The following is a 25,693-nucleotide window of genomic DNA, read 5'->3' on the forward strand; positions in this document are numbered from 1 at the left end:
GCATTGTTATTGGAGCCACGAACCCAAGGGGGTCATAAAGACTATTCACTGTGGACAGGATGCCTCTCCGCGTAAAAGGCTTCTCATTGTGGGACACCTGGAATGAGAAGCTGTCTGTTTCAGGTTCCAGGAAAGTCCCAGACTCCGTTGAAAGGGGAGAGGATCCACTCCTAGGTCCAGATCTTTTAAGTCTTTCGCACGGTCCTCCATAGGGAAGGCTTCCATAACTGTTTTGCTATTGGATGCAATCTTGTGTAGTTTCATGTTGGACTCCGCCAACATTGCTTGTGTTTTTCTTAGAATGTTGACAGCTTCTTCTGTAGTAGCTACTGATGTCAGACCATCATCGACGTAGAAGATCCTCACTACATATTGCTTGGGTTCTGACCCGTGTTCCTTCTCACCCTGTAGCGCTGCTCGTCTCATGCAGTAGATGGCTACGGCTGGTGAAGGGGTGGTCCCAAATACATGGACTTTCATCCTGTACTCAGTTATGTTTCTATCTGGGTTGTTGTCTTCATACCAGAGAAACCTTAAGTAATCTCTGTGATCCTCACGTACACCAAAACAGTAAAACATTTGTTGCACATCTGCTGTTAGTGCAATGCAATCCTTGCGGAAACGCATTAGGACACCCAAGAGTGTGTTGTTTAAGTCTGGACCACTGAGCAGAACATCGTTAAGTGACATGCCTTGACACTTAGCACTGGAGTCAAATACTACTCGTATTTGTTCAGGCTTTTGTGGATGGTAAACACCAAATATGGGCAGATACCAACATTCTTCGTCTCCCTCTAGTGGCTGTGAAGGTTCGGCTTGGTCGTTATCCAGCATCTTTTGCATGAAGTCAATAAAATGACGCTTCATGTCAGGCTTTTTGTCTAAAGTCCTGCGAAGTGATGTGAGACGGTTCATGGCCTGCTCCCTGTTATTAGGAAGGCGATGTCTAGTGGGGCGAAAGGGTAGTGGAGCCACCCAGTTGTTTCCATCATCCTGGAAAACCTGTTTGTCCATAATGTCCAAGAAGTCTTTGTCCTCCACTGATGGTGCTGGTTTATCATCGTCTTGTGTTTTGTCGAACACGGAACATCCCAGGCTGTCTGTGTTCACAGTTGTGATTGGATCTCTGGAGTGCACTGTAGAGGGAGAGATGTGTTTCTGAGCTACGCTGTTGTAGTTCTCTTTTACCTGGATGATGTCAGGGCAAGGGCTCAGATAGGATGTGCGACCATTTTGAAGTATGTTTGTCCTGAACACATTAACATTGGCTGGTCGGTGAGCCGTTCCCAGACAGACCTCACCCACAATGACCCACCCGAGGTCGAGTCGCTGTGCATAAGGAGTGTCGTGGGGCCCATTGATTTGCTCTCGTACCTTGTGTACCCTTAAGATGTCTCGTCCTAAGAGCAGGAGGATGGAAGCGTCTGGGTGCACGTCTGGGTCCACATCCCAGTCCACGTGATGGAAGCAGTCTTGGAGTGTGGAGTCAGCTTGGTCGGACCAGCGTTGGACAGACCTCAGCGTGGGGGCTTCTTTTTTTAGTTTCTGTCTGTAGGCAGGGATCAACAAAATGGAGTCGTGGTCAGCTTTTCCGAAAGGAGGGCGGGGCAGGGCCTTATATGCGTTGCGGAAGTTAGAGTAACAATGATCCAAGGTTTTTCCACCCCTGGTTGCGTAATCGATATGCTGATAAAATTTAGGTAGTCTTGTTTTCAGATTAGCCTTGTTAAAATCCCCAGCTACAATGAATGCAGCCTCCGGATAAATGGATTCCAGTTTGCAAAGAGTCAAATAAAGTTTGTTCAGAGCCATCGATGTGTCTGCTTGGGGGGGATATATACGGCTGTGATTATAATCGAAGAGAATTCTCTTGGTAGATAATGTGGTCGACATTTGATTGTGAGGAATTCTAAATCAGGTGAACAGAAGGATTTGAGTTCCTGTATGTTTCTTTCATCACACCATGTCTCGTTAGCCATAAGGCATACGCCCCCGCCCCTCTTCTTACCAGAAAGATGTTTGTTTCTGTCGGCGCGATGCGTGGAGAAACCCGCTGGCTGCACCGCCTCCGATAGCGTCTCTCCAGTGAGCCATGTTTCCGTGAAGCAACGAACGTTACAGTCTCTGATGTCCCTCTGGAATGCTACCCTTGCTCGAATTTCATCAACCTTGTTGTCAAGAGACTGGACATTGGCGAGAAGAATGCTAGGGAGTGGTGCACGATGTGCCCGTCTCCGGAGTCTGACCAGAAGACCGCCTCGTTTCCCTCTTTTTCTGAGTCGTTTTTTTGGGGTCGCCGCATGGGATCCATTCCGTTGTCCTGCTTGAAAGGCAGAACACAGGATCCGCGTCGCGAAAATCCACCCCTGGTTGCCCAGACGGCATCCCCGGCAAATCATATTCTTGGTCGTACTGATGGTGAGTTGACGCTGATCTTATATTCAGTAGTTCTTCTCGACTGTATGTAATGAAACCTAAGATGACCTCGGGTACTAATGTAAGAAATAACACTTCAATTTTTTTTTTTAAACTGCATAGTTTCCTTGGAACGCGAAGCAAGGCGGCCATCTCTGTCCTTGCAACTTAATATGTTACTTGTTAAGCACATCTTTTAATCCTGAACTTATTTAGGCTTGCCATAACAAAGGGGTTGAATACTTATTGACTGAAGACATTTGAGCTTTTCATGTTTTATTTATTTGTAAAAATGTAGAAAAACATCAATCCGCTTTGACATTATGGGGTATTGTGTGTAGGCCAGTACCACAAAAAAAAATCTAAATTTAATTAATTTTCAATTCGGGCTGTTTTTTAATTTTAAAATTTATTTCACCTTTATTTAACCAGGTAGGCTAGTTGAGAACAAGTTCTCATTTGCAACTGCGACCTGGCCAAGATAAAGCATAGCAGTGTGAACAGACAACACAGAGTTACACAACAAAAGTCAAGGGGTATGAATACTTTCTGAAGGCAGTGTATTTGGCATGTTCAGCTCATTCTAATAGGATCACATGGTTCTACAGCACTATAGGGAGTTAGAGGAGGAGTACAATTCAGCAAGACCATTACTGTAAAAGTCAGAGACAGTACCGAGTTGTCGTAAAGCACCAGACTCCACTAAATGTAAGGAATTGCAGGAGACCAAACTAATTTCCCCTGAGGATACGACTATATGGCACAGGAGCACTTCTGGTAAACACTTTTTTTTAACACATTTAATTACAGTTTAACACTTGTAAAGTGTATTGTAAAGTTTAAGAATAAAACAAAGTATAAATGAGGCCTCTGTGGATGGCTATGACTAAGCACCTTGTGGTCTGAAGCGTTACAAAATTAACATCAATTCTTAAGAGCAGTTTCACTAAGGAAGACTGTGCGAGCTCACCATATAAAGATTTAATGATCTCAGTTTAACCTCTTCAGATTAGTCCGAGTGGAACAGACCATCAGCAAAAAATGACACATCGATAGAACATTAAATATTCAGCTGGAACGTACCATCTACACAAGACGGGGCAGCTCTGGTCGTCCCGGCCACTTGTCCAGGGAAGCAGGAGCATTTAACCGTTTGGGAGCGTTCTTCTATTTTGTTCTTGTTGCAGCATCGATGCAAAGCCACAACCTCGCAAGTGCCGGTTCTGACTTGATGCACTGTAGAAAACATAGAACAGATGGAAATCAGAATTAGCCACTTGATAACTCCATAACTAAAATAACGCAAGCAGTACTTCCACATAGCCTAAAACTCAGCTTAATGTCATAGTGCAGCACAAAAAAGAGCCATAACGCAAATACCTTTGTATTACTTATGCTGTGTGACTGCAAAAAAAGTTAGAATCAAGGGTTAGTTTTTAACAGGCAATGAAGTAGGCCTACTATATGTCCATTGTAGAGTTAACTTTGTATTAGGTTGACTAACAGCCTGTTCACATATTCAGAACACTGGAGGCATATACCTGTTAAGGGAGGCTACCTAATACTTATGCGGTACCCACAACCCTGAAGGTACAGAATAACTATGATTAAGCTTTAAAATAGTTTGCAACCGAAAGCATCAGCCAATGAATTAGTAGGCTATTTTGCAATTCAAAAAACAATTGAAAAATCACTTTCTCAGTAAGTAGTTTCTTACATGTTCTCCAGAAAATAAGGTGCAGTTGCTGCAGTATGTTGAGCCAATTCCAGCTCACGCTACATTGTCTGAATTATTTAGGGACTGTAACTGCTCCCTGCTCTTTTAATTACATGTGACATTTTCACGAGGAGTCCGTCCTTCTGCAGAGGCAGTTATTGCTCATTTGGTAAACAACAAATGAAAAGTGCTGTGGAACCTTCCCACTGATTGCTGTACTTTATACCAGGGAAGCCAGCCAAGTATATTTAATTAAATTGCTTTTGCATGCCTTGTTATGTTTTTTTTTCTTCAATTAAGCAGAAATGTCATAGGAGGAGGTAGGGTATTGAGTTGACTGTATTGCAGCTGCATCAACACCTAAAGTAACACCCTCAACACCACCATCATTGGGACACAATGTGGAAGACTCACACCTCAATCAATAACATTTGAATGTCTCCAATGGCTTCAATCTTTCATTTGATAATAGTATTATTGCTACGGTGAGATTCCTCAAACTAACTGTTAGGAGTTCAAGCAGATGAGTAGTCGTGCCATGTTATCGAGAGGTGTTAGGTATAGGCCTATAGATCAAAAGGCAAGCAGGAAGTGAAAAGGAGGGAGGTGGAGCTCTTTTTTGATAATACACAAGTTTTGATGGCGCTTCTGCTATCGCCGTCCCCCCTTGTCCCTGCTCATTCATCAAAATAACTGAGGCGCAATCGCTTGAACGTAGCGGGAGTCTGACTCACACTCCATTCGTATAAAAAAAGATATGAAAGACAAATACGTTTCTGACGGCGTTGCTTAGATCTATGTAAAAGTAGCGCCATGCTTCACAGAGAGGAATATTTTTTTGGAGTATATTTGGAGCTCTAGCCATATGACCACTGTGCTGTCCTGCTATGAAACAGAGGTTTTTTATGTACTTGGGAATGAGTCTTTTCCCAGAATCCCAGAGAAGCGCCTTTCCCTGCTGGGCCGGTGCATGGGAAAGGAGTGAGTGAGTATATACACTGGTGAAAAGCATATTCCAAGGTGATAAAGAACTGGTGACCCATGTAATTGCTCTGCACTGACTGACTACAAATTGATTCTCTCAGTGTTTGGAAAGTGGTACCAACACTACAGTTCATGATTATATTCACTTAAAAAAATGTATATAGTCATTATTTCTCTCTGTTTGAGAGGCAATCAATTCTGAATATGTAATTATAGAAATAGTGCAAGTGAAGACAGCCAGTGATGCAAATAGCTTTTCAAATCATTGATCCTTATGGTGTTCTGCATCTGACGTCCGTAAAGTTTGGGCCATAGATAGAAGACTGTTTTGTCATCATTTTGATCATGTAAATTGGTCGTGAACACATCCTCTCTCTCTCATAAGATACCTTTTATTGCAGGGCTCCACTGAAGCGGACAGTCTATGAAGTGAAATCCTCAAGGCACACTACAAATCAGATTAAGAAGTGAAATAAAATGTATTTTCCCGAGGGTAATTGGTCTATTCTTGACCAAGAAGTATAGATTGTGCGGTTTCAGAAAAAAAGAAAGAAAGATAGGACTCCCAAATGGTCGGGAACTGTGCTCTTGAGGAAAAGAACAATGTTTATTTTCTGGGAATCCATTTGCACTGTTACCAGCCAACTGATTTCCCAACAAACACTGGAAATCTACAAAGAAGATAAAATGCACTTACAGACATAATAGGATACTCACTCTGGGTTGCCTATAATTCAAATAGAATTGCTCCCGTATAATGGGGGGATAAGGACATTCTCATAATGTTTTTAAGTAGGCTGAATAGGACGTAAACCTCTGGAGTAAGACCATGCTTCATTGTACATTTTATTGCAATGCGCTAATGGTCTATGACAGTAATTGGGCAAACTAAAGCTATATGTTTAGTCTCAGTGCTAATTGTATGTGTTTTCCCATTGAATCAATACTTGCAATACAAGGAAAAAGACAGAAGATCAGAAACATTCCTCCACTGACTTTACAAGGACAGTGGACCATTGTAGTGATGATTGTAAAGGTCCTTGGATCTCTTATTCCAAGGATGTGTATCCGGTAGGAGTGCCAATAGGGTCATGTGCTCTTGTTGTGCCTCTCCAGTATTGCACCATGGCCGTGTAAACAACTCAATATAGTGGCAAATACAAGGTGAACCAGAGAGAGCAACTCGGAAGGCGAGGCAGATCTCTCTTCCTGCACATCTCAGCAAATTAAAGCAGACACGTCAAAGCGAAAAGAGGGAAGAGTCTTTTGAAGATATACAAATGTATGCAGCTTTTTGCTGACAGAAGCCACTAATAAAAAAAAGTATTGCGAGCACTCAAATAGGACACAAAGTGCATTAGAAAATCAATTTCTTTGCTTGCCGAAACCAACAATATTTACTTAGGGTGGTTATTTTTTTCAATGGTATAATTAAATTTTTTCTTGTGTTCTCTGGGAAGAATGTATTTTTTTTTACTTTGAATGTGTTCTGGATTGATTTCATCCCTGGAATGATAACAGGTTTACAGCAACAGAAATAACACCCGAGGGAAATTAGAGGGCTGCTGAAGCTATCAGATAGAAATTGAACGTGTGCGAGATTATTCTGATCCAATTCCGGCAGAAATGATGAGCGCCTTGAGTAAGGATCGCTGCCAATCAAAAGCCACACGCTGGAGGCCCATGCCCTACTTTAATTGGTCGACAGACAGAAGAAAGCTAAATATTTTCTGTCATGTCCACGAATGGCCATCCTGCATGTCTACGGAATCACCTTGCCAATTATCTGCAACAGTGGATTGTCAGTGAGGCTCCCAGTGTTGAAACCAATGATGTTGAAACATTTGAGTTGCCCACACTTGTAATGTTACTGAGATACCATAATTGATCTCACTGGGTTCTAGTGGTGTCCCAGCTTGTCTTAACAAGACAAGGGAAGTATTTAGAATTACATCTCTTTCACACATTTAATCCCTATCACACAATCCTTTACCGATGGAACATCAGGCGTATTTAATCATCTATGACCTAAGATAAAACATCTAGGCATACTATAGGCTATAACAAGTTATTATAATGTGAAGGCTCAGATCAGACATCACCTAAACTAGCAGGATGAATGTACAAAACATTAGCAAGGAACACCTTGGTAATATTGAGTTGCATCCCCCTTTGCCCCTAGAACAGCCTAAATTCGTTGGGGCATGGACTCGACAAGGTGTCGAGAGTATTCCATCAGTCCGCTTGGCACCGGGGCGGCAGGTAGCCTAGTGGTTGGAGCATTGAAAGGTTACTAGATCGAATCCTCGAGCTGACAAGGTAAAAATCTGTAGTTCTGCCCCTCAACAAGGCAGTTAACCCACTTTTCCTAGGTCATCATTTTAAATAAGAACGTGTTCTTTAACGGACTTGCCTAGTTAAACAAATGTTAAATAAAATAAAAAGACTACCATACCCCGTTCAAAGGCACGTAAATATTCTGTCTTGCCCATTCACCCTCTAAATGGCACACATACACAATCCATGTCTCAATTGTCTCAAGGCATAAAAATTGTTCTTTAACCTGTCTTCTCCCCTTCATCTACACTTATTGTTAAACAAATGACGTCAATAAGGGATCATAGCTTTCATATGGATTCACCTGGTCAGTCTGTTCATAATGTTTTGTACAGTCAGTACACGTAGGCATCTGCCAAAAGGCAATGAGCATGCTCCAATTTGTCCATGACAGCCAACAGACGGTCATCATAATACGCCCCTTCTTACAGGTGTACCGTACTGTCCTTACCTTTGTGACCTTCGGTTGGTCTAGCCATCTCCAGCAGAGTCACCATGCAGACCATTAGAAGTAGAAACCCTTTACTTCCTTGCTGTGTGTGTCTCTCACTCATCCTGCGAGAGAAAAACAGAGAGGGTGAAGAGAGATGTACGGCTACACTTAGTTTGTTTTAACAATGGTTATACACTTATACACAAGCATCTCATTGTCTACTTCAGCATCTCACACGTCAGGCATTTAGGTCATCCAAAACATGGCCGTTGCATCTCAGTGGTCTTAAGAGACTTCCTCTCTCCACATAGCTATTATTCATCGACGTTGATCTGTAACAACTGGACAGGTGAAAGAAAATCATCCCGTTGGTTCCTGCCATATTACTTTCACCAATCGTGTTCATTTGGATCAGTGCGAAAAGAGGTAGACATTTGACTACTGAGGTCCCGTGGTTCACATTCATTCTGCTCCTGCCTTTTCAAATCCACTTCCAAGAAAGGCACACCAAGCGTCCCTCTAGTAGCGTCTTCTCTAGTGTTGTAGGAGATGTGCTTTCAATTACATCAGGCATCAGGCCAACCTCTGCACACCGGAAGCCTACACACTAGCCAACTACTCAACTCTATCTTCTCCTTCATTATCTCCTTCTCTATCTTTTTCTGCCCATCCCCTCATCACTATTCTCTACTTGCACATCATCTCATATGTATATACTGTACTCAATACCATCTACTGTATCTTGCCTATGCCGCTCTGTACCATCACTCATTCATATATCTTTATGTACATGTTCTTTATCCCCTTACACTTGTGTCTATAAGGTAGTAGTTTTTGAATTGTTAGTTAGATTACTTGTTGGTTATTACTGCATTGTCGGAACTAGAAGCACAAGCATTTCGCTACACTCGCATTAACATCTGCTAACCATGTGTATGTGACAAATACAATTTGATTTGATTTGATCATCTGCACATCTGTCATTCCAGTGTTGATGCTAAATTGGAATTATTTCGCCTCCGTGGCCTATTTATTACCTTACCTCCCTACTCCTCTACATTTGCACACACTGTACATAGATTGTTCTATTGTGTTGACTGTACGTTTGTTTGTGTAACTCGTTGTTGTTGTGTTTTCGCACTGCTTTCCTTTATCTTGGCCAGGTCGCAGTTGTAAATGAGAACTTGTTCTCAACTGGCCTACCTGGTTAAATAAAGGTGAAATATATATATATATATGTATTTTAAATCTCCAGTTTCACTCACTTGCTTTACCTCCATCTCTACCACATTTCCTAATTACCTCTCTCTCCATGACAGGAGCCAAAGGGCCACTCAGAGCAGGTGAGGCCCTTTGCCACCCCCACACAGGCCCTCACCATTTCAGCAGGGCAGAGGCCTTGACAGACCCGTGGGCTGTGGCTCCACAAAGGGAGGAGACGAGAGAGGAGCCTGGGTTCTTCAACTCAGAATGAATCCCTTCCTTCAGCCTTACCCTTGCACTCCTTTTCTCCCTAATGAAGTGTGGTTGAGATGGGGACGGAATACATAAACCATTTGGCATTGCTTGCTATCCTTGACAGGGAAATGATCAAATTTCAAAACACAAGACACAAGTGGTGCAGTAATTACTGGAAGAGGCGAGGTATCAGATGCCACGAGGCAGAGACAGTGACATGCTTCGGTTATCCCTTTTCTTTCAACATCCCCTGTCTTTCTCCGCCTCGATCATTGACGTATAGATTGCGTATCTCTCACAGGGATTATCAGATTATTCATGTAGTTCATTTTATTTTTGCAATCATGAAATGGGAGCCAGCCTTTGAGTGTGGAAATAGTGATTAAAAGATGGCCGGTCGATAAAACAGATACAAGACGGACCACTCTAATATAGCACTGAGCTGCCATGTTGGCCTTGCACAGGATTCCATTTTTCAATACAAGATTTGTAAAAATGGACTGTTCATTCCACGTCTCCCATAATAAGTGGATGTTACTATGACGCTGCATAGCTGTGCCAGTATACCACACAGTCAGCCATGCACAGTACAAACAATCGCATGATTAGCCTCTTTCTAGTCAACAACCCCATTTTCACCTTCTTCACTGAATGTTAAAAAATTATTGTGGGATCAGTGAAAGTGTTGATTTAGCAAACTATTCATCCCCTTCCTAGGTTTTCACTCCTCCTTGAACACTCACATAGACCACTACCTCACATGAGGGGTTTCTCTAATAAAACACAGGTCTGTGAAGTAAAGAACCATTTTGTGCATTGTTTAGTATTCTTGCAAAGCCTTTTCATTTCATGGGAAACTATGAAAGTAAGGGTGCAGATAAAACACTGGGCTTCAAGCAGTGGGATTTGAGTTACCTAAATATTCCACATCGCCACTGTGTGAAATTACTCTTTTTAATTGTACTGTAGTTTTAGACAGAAAGGAGGAGACTCACACTTATTTTCGAGTTAAGATAGTGTCAAAGTGCAAGCGTCAAGTTCTAATTTGTGTGTTTTATTCAAATACAACGTCATGTTTAATGCATGGTTTTGTCACAGAATAGACCCACAGGAAATATACATAATGTATGCCACTGATTCCTGTAGGCACAAAACACGAATATCACACAAAAACAAACCAAACAGTAATAAACCACATAGAAATATACTGTATAATTAAAATATGGTTTGTGAGGATGAGTTTCTTTTTCTTTCGCCTCTACTCTATGGATGTGCGCTGGTATTAACGATACAATACCTCTATTAAAATGGTTCATTGGAAGAACATAGTATTGTTCACTTGTGCCACCTCAGTGGTTTCCCTTAATTGAAATCTGTGTTCAAATTCATCTGGAATGGGACTTTTCTCCCTTTTTATATCTCTGTTGCAGTAAGGTCTGTTGTTTGATGTATGGCCTATGGAGTATAGATTTGATTTTCTTTCAAGAGTACAAAGTGCATTAGTTTAAAACTGAATGAAGCAGGAAATAGTTTTCCTTTCCTGTGAACTCTGTTCGTAGGCCCCTTCCTATTCTATTGACTTCTTCTCTCTCTGAAACAAATGGAATAGTTACAGACCAATGAGCAGGCTTTCAAAAGACTCAACGTGACCTTGCTGAGTGGAGCGGTGTCATTTGCTATGGAAGGACCACTTCACAAAAAGTTTTCCCGCTCAGAAAAAATGTGCATGCACAGCTGATCTATATGTAAAATTAGCTGAAGGGAATTGACTGTAGTATTTTGATTTAATTAAATAATGACAAAGGTAAAAAAAAAAAAAGCTATATTATGTTGCATTAATAAGATGTAAATATACATTATTACCTTTTTAATGTGATAATATTTATATTTAGCAGGTTGTCATAAAGTCAGGAGTTGAATGTTAAATGCTGTTACTGTTTAATGACCAGCAATTTACACTTGTCTTCATTGAGCACCTACAATTACCAATGCAAATATGACATAATTATGTAATTATGCTGTTTTTGCACATATTCATGTTAATTACTATATTCTACATAAATATATGAAACTGTGTCATAATGCATGGTTTTGATATGAGAGCATTGCCACTGGTAGCAGTAAACTGAGTATTTGCCTCATAACTGTTCTTGAACACCAAATACTCTAGAGTACAATTATTGGCTAGACTGAATAGTATTACTAAATAGGCCAACTGTGATTGGATGAAGACCATATGAATCATTCCCATCCACAAGCTATGCTGGAGTGCTTACGAGGCTGGTCCTCACTGTGGTTCCAACAGGTCATTAGGTCAGCATGTGGTTATGGTCAGCCTTCCACTGAATGTTAACCTATTCCCCAAAATCATTACTAGATTCTGCCGAGCTCCTTGGCTGATCTGTGGAGAGCAAGGTCGTGTTCACAGACTTTGATAAGTTCCCTCTGTGCCGTTGTGGTGAGGAGAAGGTTGTAGGTCAGCCTTCCCCATGGACAGACAATGATGGATTCTGACCCGAGGTAAAAGCGGGATGCTGGCACTCTACAGACAGAGCAACATACCAAGATCTCTTTCAACCCAGAGTGAGTGTTTGCATCAGTAAGTCTATTCAGGCTGATATAAGAACAAAGACGAGCGATGGAGTGTTCTCACAGCCAACGGGTCAAGCTGCTGCAAGTTTTAGAACTTTTGTGAGGGATGGATAGCATAACTAGGTTATTTTTTAAGAAACTCGAGATTCAACAATTTAAGAGCGGGGCTGAAATCTAAGACCACGTTTGCCAAGGGGAACAGATAGCGGAAAAGCTGTATTCCCTTGTGAAGACAGACTGTATCAACGGGATACATGTCAAATCATTCTGTCCTATTTGTTAAACCTAAAAATATTTTGCCGCGTAACACGTCACTGATATACCCGGCTAGAAGGACCAAACTATAATAGGTTTCATAATGTGGGCAAAAGACTCCGTCGACCTTGGCCTACATACATACTGTAAAGAAGAAAGAACTCAGGAAAGGGAAGACATTTATTCATCAAGAATTACAGACGTAGGATCTGAATTTGAGCCAGTTTTCTACAGCAGGAAAATAATCCTGCAACAACAGGAAATGTGAATTATAATTAATGGACATTCTTGTGGGGCTTGAAACATTTCAAAGTGGAAATTACAAACTTCAGAAGTCTTTGTATACCTCAAATACATTACAAATTTGACATTTCCTGTATTGCAGGACAGTTCCCATGCAACAGAGAGATCAAATTAAGATCCTACATCTGTATTTACATAGTGGAAAGATCTGCTGAAGTTGCAAAGCTATCACACAGTTAAGCCACACATGATGAGTGCTGTTCCTACGCCACTGTACTGTGCAAACCTCTCTGAGACGACACACAGTAGCCCACAGAGGGATTTGTGAGGCCAGAACAACAAAGAGCCCTGACACATTCGGCGAACAAACATAGGCTTTTATTCCTATATACATGGCCCAACATATGATAAAAGCCTCAGCGTAATAAAGTGAGGTAGAGGGTGGCGTGGGAGACAGACAAAGCTGTGGATGGAGAGATTGGCAGGCAAGCGAGTGAAATCGTTAAACTGCAAAAAACCTGGACTTTTCACTCTCTGGAGCTGGATTTGATACAGGGATTATCTCTCTCTAGTGTCTCTCTCTCTAGTCTCTCTCTCTCCAGTCTCGCTCTCTCTCTAGTCTCTCTCTCTCTAGTCTCTCTCTCTAGTCTCGCTCTCTCTAGTCTCGCTCTCTCTAGTCTCTCTCTCTCTAGTCTCGCTCTCTCTCTCTCTAGTCTCTCTCTCTAGTCTCGCTCTCTCTCGCTCTCTCTCTCTAGTCTCTCTCTCTCTCTCTCGTGTCTCTAGTCTCTCTCTAGTCTCTCTCGTCTCTCTCTCTGTAGTCTCTCTCTAGTCTCTCTAGTCTCTCTCTCTGTAGTCTCTCTCGTCTCTCTCTCTCTCTCTCTCTAGTCTCTCTCTGTAGTCTCTCTCTCTAGTCTCTAGTCTCACTTTCTCTTTCTCTCTCTCCAGTCTCTCTTTCTCTCTCTCTAGTCTCTCTCTCTCTCTCTCTCTAGTCTCTCTCTCTCTCACCCCCTCTCTCTTTCTCTTTCTCTCTCTCTCTCTCCAGTCTCTCTTTCTCTCTCTCTAGTCTCTCTCGTCTCTCTCTCTCTCTCTAGTCTCTCTCTCTCTCTCACCCCCCCTCTCTTTTCTTCGACCATGACAGCGACTGTCACCTCGGACAGCTGCAGTGGGCCGATTGCACGGTCACAGAACAAGCATCTCTGCTACACAGATGTTCTCCACTGACTGTATGAAGCGAAAGTAAAGCTTTTTTCCCGACCGCCACACCAAACACTTTTCATGAACCTTCTGTCACAGATCCTGCTTTAATGTGAATGTAAACGAGACGTGACACCAGTCATAACAGCCTGTGATTTTTAGGTCGAAACGATCAACAAAATGACCAAACCCTGTCACAAAATATTATCTGGTTCAATGTCTATCTTGAACTAACCGGGTCACACTGGCTAATGCGATGCATGTCCAGCAGAGATGAAAAAGACAAACAACATGTAGAAGCCTCCCAATATACTGTAAGTAACTGACATAAATGCATGGACCCCTAAATGCATGACCTGACTTCAGTTTGAACCCTTTCAAAAAGTTTTCACTTTCAAAGTGTTCACCCGTTACCCGACACCAACGCTGAGTGCCCTTTCCGAGTGGTAACCGTCCTAATGACCTTCCGTAATGACACTCGGCGATGTGAAGCCATTTGAGAGGGCAAGCTCATAAACGTAGCAGGCTGCAACATTCAACCCCGTCTCAGACAGGCGTACGGGGGCCAGTGTGATATTTCAATCCATTTCCCATCAAGTTCACTCGGGCACCAATCAGGAGAAACCAGTGCATTCACACCAATGGATTGGATGGCTGCCTCTCTTGCTCTCCTTTTCCCACTTCCTCCTCCTATGAGTTATGAGGTCATAGTACAATGGTCTATTTTGGAATGGACCGTAAATTGCTCTCTTGGCCGAGGCTTTATGAATTATGAATGAATGTGGTCTAAACATTTTAGTAGTAAGGCATTGCATGTCTTTTGAGTGTTTACTTTAATGAAGGGTAGTACAGGAAGTAGTCATACAGGATGGGCTCCTTGACTGCTACCCAATAATGACTTCCACATGAAAAGATTGATCAGAGAGAGATGAATATAGCGGGGGGGGGACTATGAAATAGCGTCTTTGAGTTCTGCCGTTTGCATTCACTAGTTATGCTCTTTTGTGCGCTTTATTAAGTTTGTCTTCTTGATTGATGCGACTGAAATAACTGTAAAGGACCCAGCAAGAGCTATTTTTCTTTAAAGCATATTGTTCTTGTCTAACTTGATAACAGTGGTAATATTACATACTTTTTTTCTCACCCATCTACACACAACACCACGTAATGACAAAGGGAAAACGTGTTTTTAGAAACATTTGTATGTGTAGCTGCGTGTGTAGTTGGAGGTGACACTTATTGTCCTCGCGAGTTTCAGCTTAGGCCTACCTCCTCGGGGCATTTCTCATGTGCACAGCTGATATTGATGATGAAGTGGTGATTATTGTTGTGGGTGACCTTTGTCGCATCCTCAGAGGAAGTGTGCATCATCTGCCTGTACTAGTAATGACCTGTCGAGTTTTGTGTTATTTACAGGCAGCATCCGCACCGCCACCCCAGGCTGGCGCTGTCTGCGCAAACAGACACGTTAGAATACAATCAAATTGCGGAGATAGATTATCACGCCAGATAGTCACTTCCTGTGCAATTCAGACACTGGTCTCCACCAGTCTCAAAGAGTTAGATCCTTGAAATATTTGTGTCCCTTTTATCTAGCCACATATCACCATTGTCTTCAGTGTCCGTCATAAAATCTATTGGTTTGATGTGGCATTTTTCTCATCTTTATATTATCCTTTATGTTGAATCATGTTGCTTTATTATGCTTTTGTCATGTGTTTATGGTAAGGCCTTCGGGCTGCACTGCTGTATCAATTACACTATTACAATAACATGTATCGTGAATAGATGAGGGTATGATGTGGGATGTCTTCCCTGACTGTATGCAGCATATTTCATCTCCCTTTAACATTCTCTCTTCAGAAGTGCAACACTCTTTATGACTATTGACATGCTTTGGCAGCCGTTTGAAATATTCATGTGCAATATTTTGTTAAAGCAATGTTTCCATCCCCTTACCATCTAACCCCATACAACGATGCTACAGAAAGAAAGCAGTGTATTGGGTAGGGAACATATGTTACATCCCAAATGGCACCCTATCCCCTATAGGCCTATATTACATAGGGCTCTTGTCAAAGGTAGTGCACTATGTAGGGACTAGGGTGCCATTTGGGACGTAACCATAGAGAAATGGCATGCAACCATAGAGAAATGGCACCACATTATGCCTTCGTGCTGCAGGGTGAATAGGTCCTAGCTGTTCAGCAGGGAGCAAATGACTTCAAAGATCTGGCACTTGACAACATGTCGAAAACGGAGAGCCACTTGAATTATCCAATCATGGTGAATGATGCAGATTGTTACGGAAGGTGTGTGTGCAGGAGTGTACATGTGGGCATGCCTGTAGAGTGTGAGCCCGTGGGTGTGTATATGTGTGTGAATGCGTGTATGTAGGCTGTGTGTACACATGCTGTGTGCTAGCATTAGACACTGTCATTTATCCTTGTATAGAACCACCTAGGCTTCAGAGTGTTTTCCCCCAGTATTTGCTTGAGGTGCAGTAGCAACATATAAAACAAACCGAGGGTGCCAAGTGGTCTGACCTTTTAAAGGTAGGCAGCTTTTCACAAACACTTAACCACCGTATGGGAATCAACGCAGCCCAACAGAATCACCACAAGACGGGGGTTACATTGATTATCCTTATCCTTAGACAATGAAATCACCTATTATCTGCAATTACAAGATGGGGCTCATTAAGGACACAGTAAAGAAAACCGTTCCTGATCCACCACCATTGTTGTGTAGAATCCAAGTCGGTGAATCAACTAGGACGGTAATTTGGCACAAATTAGAGACCTGAACACCCCTCTTGGTCAAGGGCCCATCCGGCAAAGACTGTTTTCAATCATGACATCCTTACAACCAAAAACTGTCATTATGACATCATTGCAACCAGAAACTGTCATGAGGGCGTCACATCCAACTTTGCCCACTAGGGAAAGTGACCTTCAATCAAGACACCTGGGAGAGCTGGTGGGTACACAGATGCTGAGGCACATTCACACCTGTAGCAGTAATATGGTTTAAACAAGCCTAATATTACATGTCATTTAAGGAGCTGTTGATGCGATTGTACAGGAGAGCTGAGAACCAATTTAGTTCCAGGCACCTCAGGATGACATGTTAATGCACTGACTTGGTTTATGTGTCACAGTAGAGTTGTGTTCATGGGCTTGGCTGTTTAACATCCCTCCAAACAGTTGTTACCTCAGACTCCATCTGGTGTGACTGAAACGACATTCCCTTTAAAAAGGTCCACTACAGCCGTTTTGTCTCTCAATATCAAATCATTTCTGGGTAACAATTAAGAACCTTACTGTGATTGTTTTCAATGAAAATTGCTAAACATAAATACAAATTGCTTAGCAAAGAGCAGTTTCTCAAGCACAAATTGTGCTCGGACTGCCTGGGAGTAGTCTGAGTGGGGAGGGGAAAAACTGAAAACTAAACTCAGCAAAATAAAATAAACGTCCTCTCACGGTCAACTGTGTTTATTTTCATAAACCTTAACATGTGTAAATATTTGTATGAACATAACATGATTAAACAACTGATTCAAGCTGATCAAATTCCACAGACATGTGACTAAAAGGAATGGAATAATGTGGCCCTGAACAAAGGGGGGTTACTTTCAAAATCAAAAGTAACCGTCAGTATCTGGTGTGGCCACTAGCTGCATTAAGTACTGCAGTGCATCTCCTCCTCATGGACTGCACCAGATTTGCCAGTTCTTGCTGTGAGATGCTACCCCACTCCTCCACCAAGTCACCTGCAAGTTCCCGGACATTTCTGGGGGGAATGGCCCTAGCACTCACCCTCTGATCCAACAGGTACCAGATGTGCTCAACGAGATTAAGATCCGGGCTCTTCGCTGGCCATGGCAGAACACTGACATTCCTGTCTTGCAGGAAATCACGCACAGAATTAGCAGTATGGCTGGTGGCATTGTCATGCTGGAGGGTCATGTCAGGATGAGCCTGCAGGAAGGGTACCACATGGGGGAGGAGGATGTCTTCCCTGTAATGCACAGTGTTGAGATTGCCTGCAATCCCACAACGGTGGGTTTGTGCCCATAGGCAACATTGTTGCCTGTGATGTCTGGTGAGGACCTGCCTTACAACAGGCCCACAAGCCCTCAGTCCAGCCTCTCTCAGTCTATTGCAGACAGTCTGAGCACTGATGGAGGGATTGTGCGTTCCTGGTGTAACTCGGGCAATTGTTGTTGCCATCCTGGACCTGTCCTGCAGGTGTGATGTTCGGATGTACCGATCCTGTGCAGGTGTTGTTACAAGTGGTCTGCCACTGCGAGGATGATCAGCTGTCTGTCCTGTCTCGGGTATCTCACAGTAAGGACATTGCAATTTATTTCCCTGGCCACATCTGCAGTCCTCATGCCTCCTTGCAGCATGCCTTAGGCACGTTCATGCAGATGAGCAGGGTCCCTGGGCATCTTTCTTTTGGTGTTTTTCAGAGTCAGTAGAAAGGCCTCTTTAGTGTCTTAAGTTTTCATAACTGTGACCTTAATTGCCTACCGTCTGTAAGCTTAGTGTCTTAACGACCGTTCCACAGGTGCATGTTCATTAATTGTTTATGGTTCATTGAACAAGCATGGGAAACAGTGTTTAAACCCTTTACAATAAAGATCTGTGAAGTTATTTGGACAGGGTCCTGAAAGACAGGGTCCTGAAAAAGGGACGTTTCTTTTTTTGCTGAGTTTAGCTCTTATTGACAGATTAGGTTGGAACACGCTTTCTTATTGGTCTGTTAACTCATTTGATGACAGCAGGCAGGCAGACAGAAATATCAGCCACTCTTTCCAAACAGCTATTACACTAAAAAGGTCCTTAATCATAATTTTCACAATCTCACAGCATTACTTCAACCTCATTGTGTGGAAATGTATATAAAACACAGGATAATCACATTTTTGACTGCACTGGGCCTTTAAAGTTAAGATATTGTACCGGTGAATAACTACACAATGTATCCCCCCGGGGGCCGCATCCGGCATTCAAAGTCACAGGCTCCATTTTCTTAGCCTAACTTGGTGTGGTCGGAAACCAAAAATTCCCACCTCGGATTAACGGAAGCCAATAAGCGAGAGGAAACATGAATAGAGTGTCTAAGCCGTGCTCGGGTGCGCTGAGCTCCTCTTTGATGAGAAAGAGAAGGTGAAAAGTGAGGCGTCAGAGCGAGGGAGCGCTCTATTTTTAGGAGGCTTGATGAAACTTCATTTCCGTACCAAGGATAGGCGAGAAGTGACAGGTGATTATTTAATGCCTTTAATTAGCCACAGAGACTGACTGTTCTACCTGTTAGCCAATTATCTTCTGAGCACTCTGCACCCGACTCTAATAACTGAAGCTGTAATATATCACTTCCTGGAAAACATGGAACTGAATATGTAGCTTTATTGCGCAGTAAACCGTAGCCAGTGTTGGGAAATGATGCACAGCAAATAATGGGTAGTACTGTATGTTGTTTGGTACTGAAGTTTTCATTTCAAGTATTCAAGATGTATGAATTTCTAAGACAATGGTAGGGCTTTATTATGCTATCTGTACCGACTACCTTGGTGACGGGTTAACTGTATAAAAAGGTGTTGTAAAGCACCCTGCCTGCCACATTGTCAAGCTGCCCAGGAACCGTGAGGTGTGATTTTACAGTACCTCAGTTGCAATAGAAACACCTTGCAGAAAATGTCATCATATCATTATCATTCATCAAGATCATGTGCATAATCAAGCCGGTGATTAGCCTGACATGATTCTATAGAAGAGTTGCTGTCTTCATCTGAGGTTATATACAGTAGTGTAATTGTAACTGTAGCTATTGGAGACGCTATTCAAAAGAGTGACTGGAGATTTGTGTTCTGCTGTCCTTGCCTGCCTGCGAGTGGAGAGACCTTGTGGAACAATGTTTCAACAGGTCCTTCTTTCCCCCATTGAAGCCGGGGAACCATTTGTTCAGAGGTTCAAGTTAAGACTGATAGGGGGGAGAGACAAGGTGAGCAGCCCTTCCCCAGAATAGAACTTAACTGTGTGTGTGTGTTTTCTCTGTGTGTGTGTGTAAACTCAAGCCCATCTACCATAAGAATGGCTGACAAATTCAGCTAATGTCACCCTCAATGCTTTTCTGTTCATTCCCCCAGTGTGTGTGTGTGTGTACACATGTGCGTGTGTGCATGTGAAGGTGTGTGACCCTGACAGCTTATCAAACCCAGGCTTCAAAACCTTTCTTCAGTGATAATTTGTAGGTCAGTGCCATTGACCATTCCGAATGCACAGCCTATGACAAGCTTTGCCAGAGCAGGCCATGAATCAACAACACCTCTCATTCTCTTTCTCTTACTTGTGTCAACCTCCCTCACATGTCAGCACAGCTACATAGGCATAGGGCTGGAGTGGGTGGCTGGGGCACACCAGGCATTGATTTAGATTAGCGAGGCAGGCTCCTCGAAGTCCAGAAGGGAATCAGGGTGTGTTCAAATGGAACAAGCAGGCCTTATTTTAATGGGGGGTGGGTCTATTTAATTACACAGAGAGCGATTGAGCAGATTAAAATGAAATGGTACACTTTTTTCTTCCTTCTCCTCTCCCCTCCCTCTCCTCTCCCCTCCCTCCGTCTCCTCTCCCCTCCCTCCGTCTCCTCTCCCCCTCCCTCCGTCTCCTCTCAGCTCCCCCTCCCTCCGTCTCCTCCTCTCCCCCGTCTCCTCTCATCTCCCCCTCCCTCCGTCTCCTCCTCTCCCCCTCCCTCCGTCTCCTCCCCTCTCCCCTCCCTCCGTCTCCTCTCCCCCCTCCCTCCGTCTCCTCTTCTCCCCCTCCCTCCGTCTCCCTCGTCTCATCTCCCCCTCCCCCCGTCTCCTCATCTCCCCCTCCCTCCGTCTCCTCTCTCCCCTCCCTCCGTCTCCTCTCTCCCCTCCCTCCGTCTCCTCTCCCCCTCCCTCCCTCCCTCCCTCCCTCCGTCTCCTCATCTCCCCCTCCCTCCGACTCCTCTCCCTCCCTCTCCGTCTCCTCATCTCCCCTCCCCGTCTCCTCTCTCCCCTCCCTCCGTCTCCTCCCTCCCCTCCCTCAGTCTCCTCTCATCTCCCCTCCCTCCGTCTCCTCTCATCTCCCCTCCCTCCGTCTCCTCTCTCCCCCCTCCCTCCGTCTCCTCTCTCCCCTCCCCTCCCTCCGTCTCCTCTCTCCATCTCCCCCCTCCCTCTCTCCCCTCCCTCCATCTCCCCCTCCCTCCTTCTTATCTCCCCCTCCCTCCGTCTCCTCTCTCCCCCCCTCCATCTCACCTCTCTCCCTCTACCCCCTCCCTCCCTCTTTCTTCCATTTACATCCAGGAACAACGAAGCAGAAGTTATTTGAGCTCGTGCTCTCGCGGGGGTTATAATCCGGCCTAAGTGACAGGCTAATTTGTGGTATTAGATTACTTTCATCGGCGCGTTTCATTGGGGCCTCCTTTGAACGCAAAGGGGCATAAACGGCTGCTCTGCATGGATGGCCACGGTGACTAGTGTGCTGTTCATGAGGGCTGTCAAGGGGGCTATCACAACACCGTGGTGGCTCAGAGGAGTCATCGCCTTGTTCCAACGCCTTGATGACTCACAATGAAAAAATGTATACATGGATTCTACACAGAGGATGTGGCACATTAAAATGTTGTCCTTTTAGCAGGTGTCTGACATTGCATTGCAGTACTATGCAAGTGGCTCCCACCAGCTATGTTAGACATTGACAGAAGACTCTTACAGAGCTTGAGTGTAACATTTAGGGATCATTAAGTAGACCACTTGGACAAGCATCCGTTCAGTCTACATCAGCTGTCTAAAATCTTTATGAAAATGGTCCAGAAATTAAAAATGACCTGCCTAGCTAGTCATCTCAAATGAGGATCCACCAGAACAAGGTGTCACTCATTACCAAACTATTGGAGACCACACACACAAACAGAAAGAGAGAGAGTGAGAGACAGAGAGCGAGAGACAGAGAGAGGGAGACAGGCACACACAGAGAGACAGAGAGAAGCAAAAAAATAAGCAAACATTTCTTAAAGTCACAATGGGGAACGCGGCTAAGTCAAGTTATTGCAGGAGACCATTCAGAATGTCAGAGGCCAGAACAAGTAATTAAAGGCAATAGAAAAATTGAGGATTAGTTGGAATTAATCCCCAACTCTTCCCATTTTCTAGGCTGAAAACACTGAAATGGAACGATATGGAAATGTAGCCGAGCATGGCAGAACTAATGGGGCTGCAGCTTCTCCCTGAAATGAGAAGTAGCTAATGGATGGCCAGGCCTGGATAAGATGGCTGAGCGAGATTGCATGTGGATTTAAATGATTAGGAACATGGTGGCCGGGGCTCTCTTTGTGCAGACAAAAGTAATATGTAACAATGAATGCTAAAATATGAAATCCGCCATTTAAGGGATACATTTTATTTTCTCTTATTCAAAATACAGGCCATGTGACCCAGAGACACAATCCATATCCGCCATTCTGGAAATGCATGTCATTTAAATGTATTATTTATAAGGGGGGTGATAATGGACCTTTGCGTGGCATGTAACAGCGAGCGTCTGCAAACAATTCCTTGCAACGTTAAATACATTTATCGACATGATACTTAGATGTTAACAGGTTGTAGTTTTTTTGTTTTTTACTCAGCCAGCTGTAGCTTCTATTGTGTGCACAGTATTTAAGACTCACACACACAGTTTGTTGAAAGCAAAAGCAGCGTACTCTAGTCTGAGTCGACATCAGAGACAAACACTAGCAGCCTCAGTAGATGGGTGGGTTGGGTGTTTAGAAAGACAAGATGGGGAAAGTGATGGGCTCTGACACTCAAATGGAGAGCTGATCGCTGTGGATCAGAACAGGCTCCACCTTCATTACAACCAGGACTAGGAAATTGGAAGCAGTGCTCGATGCTCGCTGCTCTGTCGGGAGGGACTGGAGCATGCAGCCTGACTACTTCACTGTTCCGTACAGCTGCGACCAAGTTGGACAGGTGCGGGCCGATAATTGGTTGCCGTGTCGACGGGAAGCACGCCGAGCCTGTCTCCAGGAGCTCATTACTATCACTCAGAACAAGTCTAACTCCCCCTCCCCCAAACTGGAGAAAACCTCCAAATGACTAAACTTATTTCTGTGTGGGACATCACTTATTAATTATTGTGAGGTGCAACTGTTTAAGGAGAGCATCAAATACAGAGCAGCGGCAGCCATCTTTGATGGGTGATCAATGACCAGGCTGTTAATCAGTTTGTGGCCTGTTTCTAGAATGTTCTAATAGGACTGATTTAAAACATGATTTACAGTAAATGAACCTGAAAGTGATTTAGACATGCAGTTTGGAGCAGATATGTCCTACAGGTTCCACCACCCATTGTTCTCTGAACCATTCTAGACCAGTGGTCACCAACCGGTCCATCTTCAAGGCATTCCTAGTCGATCACCAAACATTTCTGTTGAAAAGCCAACGATAAAGCTCTGCGCTCCTATTTAAAAAAAGTTTGTCTTGCACTGTTGACAGTAGGTGCACTTGATTCAGAAGCCCTGCTGTGCACCAAGTAGGCAAAGTGTTCCCATTTTTAACCATTTCATTGGTCTGAAGGGATAAACTCCACCTACCCGGCAGACCAGGAGAGCTGTGGCTAAATCAAGTGCACTTACTGTGCTGGCCAATCGGATAGCTCAAATTAACGTGCCTCCCTACAATTTCCACAACCCCACAGCAAAGTTTGATACAAGCCTACCTGAGATTTCAGAACTTTGAAAACCCCTGACCAGAGAGAGACTGTCAAAGATAACAGCAAAGAGCTGATGTTTTTATCAGGGAGTTCAAGTTTTCATTCAACACTGTCAACACTGTTTTCATTCAACACATTAACGAAACATAAAACGCTCTTCTGCCTACTTCCACTCGCGCTGCTGCTGCAATGTATGAGTATGTATATGTAAACAGCATAGACTTTACGTCCGTCCCCTCGCCCCGACCTGGGCGCGAACCAGGGACGCTCTGCACACGTCAACAGTCACCCTCGAAGCATCGTTACCGATCGCACCACAAAAGCCGCGGCCCTTGCAGAGAAAGGGGAATCACCAGTTCAAGGTCTTATTATCAGCAGCTCATAGGGTCTATTTTAATAGCAAGGAATATTTAACTTTCTCTGGTCATAGGAACAACATGAATTTGTGTATGAGGCAGAAATAATGCAGTGCGACTGGAGTTTCGCCGTCAGGTGGAAGATGATGACCCCTCTCTCTGGTCAGAGTCTCACCGGAGGAAAGGAGAGAGCAGGGACTGTGAGAGGTGGACCATCTACTGCTCTCTCCCTCCTTCCTCTGATAATTTGCAGGTACCATCAGTCCAATAAAATAAAATACAAAATGATCAGTAAATTACTTCAATTTATGCTCAGCTGTACCTGGCAAGTGATACAACAACTGATCTAGGCCTATTTTGTTATCAAAGCTTGAGTTTTGAAGTATAATATGAACAACATTGGCAGGCCAAGCATAGCCAATATACTATGATAATGTATTAAACCTATTGCACAACCCACTGGGCACACACTGGTTGAATCAATTTCAATGAAATGACGTTGCGAACCAATGTGGAACAGATGTTGAATTGACGTCTGTGCCCAGTGGTAAACCTCATCCCTACAGAACTGTTTGCATTACGTTAATGTTGCATAGGTTTATATTTTTTAAGTCATGTTTTTTTTGTTTTACCTGAGCGGTAGATCTCGGCTTGCTTTTTGACGGAGAAAGTGATCTTGACTTGACAACACAAAGTTGGAAACTTCTGATAAAAAATGTTTTGCGCCTTTTGCCTACCACTGAACGCCTACATTCAGGGAATGTTTAGAGACCCCAAAATGATTGTCTGGTTTGTAAGGCATACAGAAGTTGATGCATTGTTGGAACTTGCAGTCGCTCTCCAAAGCCACCAGTGGACACAAAGCCATGACTGGGGGGCATCATTAAACTACAAAACTCAAGCCTGAGTAGGAACTGTTGTCTGAGAGCCCTCTGTGGTAGCCTACATAGTCAGAGGGCTGTGAGGGACAGGCTGAAGAATTACAAGAGAAAAATCAAAGTATATCAACTGTTCAGCCCACATTTTCATGATGAACAATTGAGCCTGGGTAAACACTGATGTACTGTATGATCCAAACCAAATTGCCCCTTTTTATCCAAATGCATTCTGGATAGTGGTGCAGGGTACAATTGTCCTGGCAGCTTGTGAATGTATAACCTATAACCAACAATATTAAGATTCTATTTTTTAAAAAAATCTTTCTGCAATAATATCAAACAATAGGTTCAAAAGATAGGCCTATTTCTTTTGAGAAGGACTTCTGATGAATTGTTTGCCTTTTCTGAATAAGAATGTTTTCTGAAATAGAACACTATTTCCCCTTGTGTCATCTTAGCACACACACAGAACAGAAAAATGCTGCGCTGAGCAGATGCTGCTGAATACGTGTCTGATCTTGTGCCTTTAAATAAAGTCTGGTGAGGAAAAGTGACACCTCCAGAAAGCTGCTGCAAATTGGTGGCGTGTGGCACTGTCTGGGTAGCTCCATATCAGCACGGCCTAAGAAATGCATATGAGCATAGAGGACTGGCATACGGACATAATATAATACTGATGAACATAATATAATGACTGAATCAGCCTACGAAGAAGAAAATACAATCCAGCTACGCAGCAATAATGTCCTTCGCACACTGTACACTGCAAAGACGCCATAATAGACCTACATTCATTTTTCACAACCTTTAATAATAGCAACCCACCTTTCTTTTGCCACAGGTTTGCAGCTTATTGATAGGATTATGGATTTGCTGTTTAAAAAGCAGACTGATAGTGAGGGGAAAAGCCTGATGCATGGACAGAAGGTGAAGCTCTGAACGACCATCCATATACAGATTTATCTGCTATAGGCACACATTGAGTTTGTCGTTGACTGCAGATAAGTAACTTGCAACAACACTTGACACGTGATGGGACACACTTGAAACAGATTTACATCAGTTTGTCTGATTTCGCTCACTCT

At 43.4% G+C, this 25,693-nt stretch overlaps 1 protein-coding gene across 1 annotated transcript in view; it reads right to left on the minus strand.

Annotated features, from left to right (window-relative positions):
* Positions 1 to 25,693, minus strand: part of LOC118366318 (chemokine-like protein TAFA-2) — a 62,456-nt gene that overhangs the window by 12,405 nt on the left and 24,358 nt on the right. Inside the window, exons 2-3 of the mRNA XM_035748896.2 lie at positions 7,905 to 8,008; positions 3,499 to 3,651 (exon numbers count right to left, since the gene is read on the minus strand). Of these exons, the coding sequence (XP_035604789.1) occupies positions 3,499 to 3,651; positions 7,905 to 8,007 (256 nt within the window). The 5' untranslated portion in view covers position 8,008. The remainder of the gene's footprint in view (positions 1 to 3,498; positions 3,652 to 7,904; positions 8,009 to 25,693) is intronic.

The sequence above is a fragment of the Oncorhynchus keta genome, chromosome 33, assembly GCF_023373465.1.
Source record: "Oncorhynchus keta strain PuntledgeMale-10-30-2019 chromosome 33, Oket_V2, whole genome shotgun sequence".
NCBI classification, from domain to species: domain Eukaryota; kingdom Metazoa; phylum Chordata; class Actinopteri; order Salmoniformes; family Salmonidae; genus Oncorhynchus; species Oncorhynchus keta.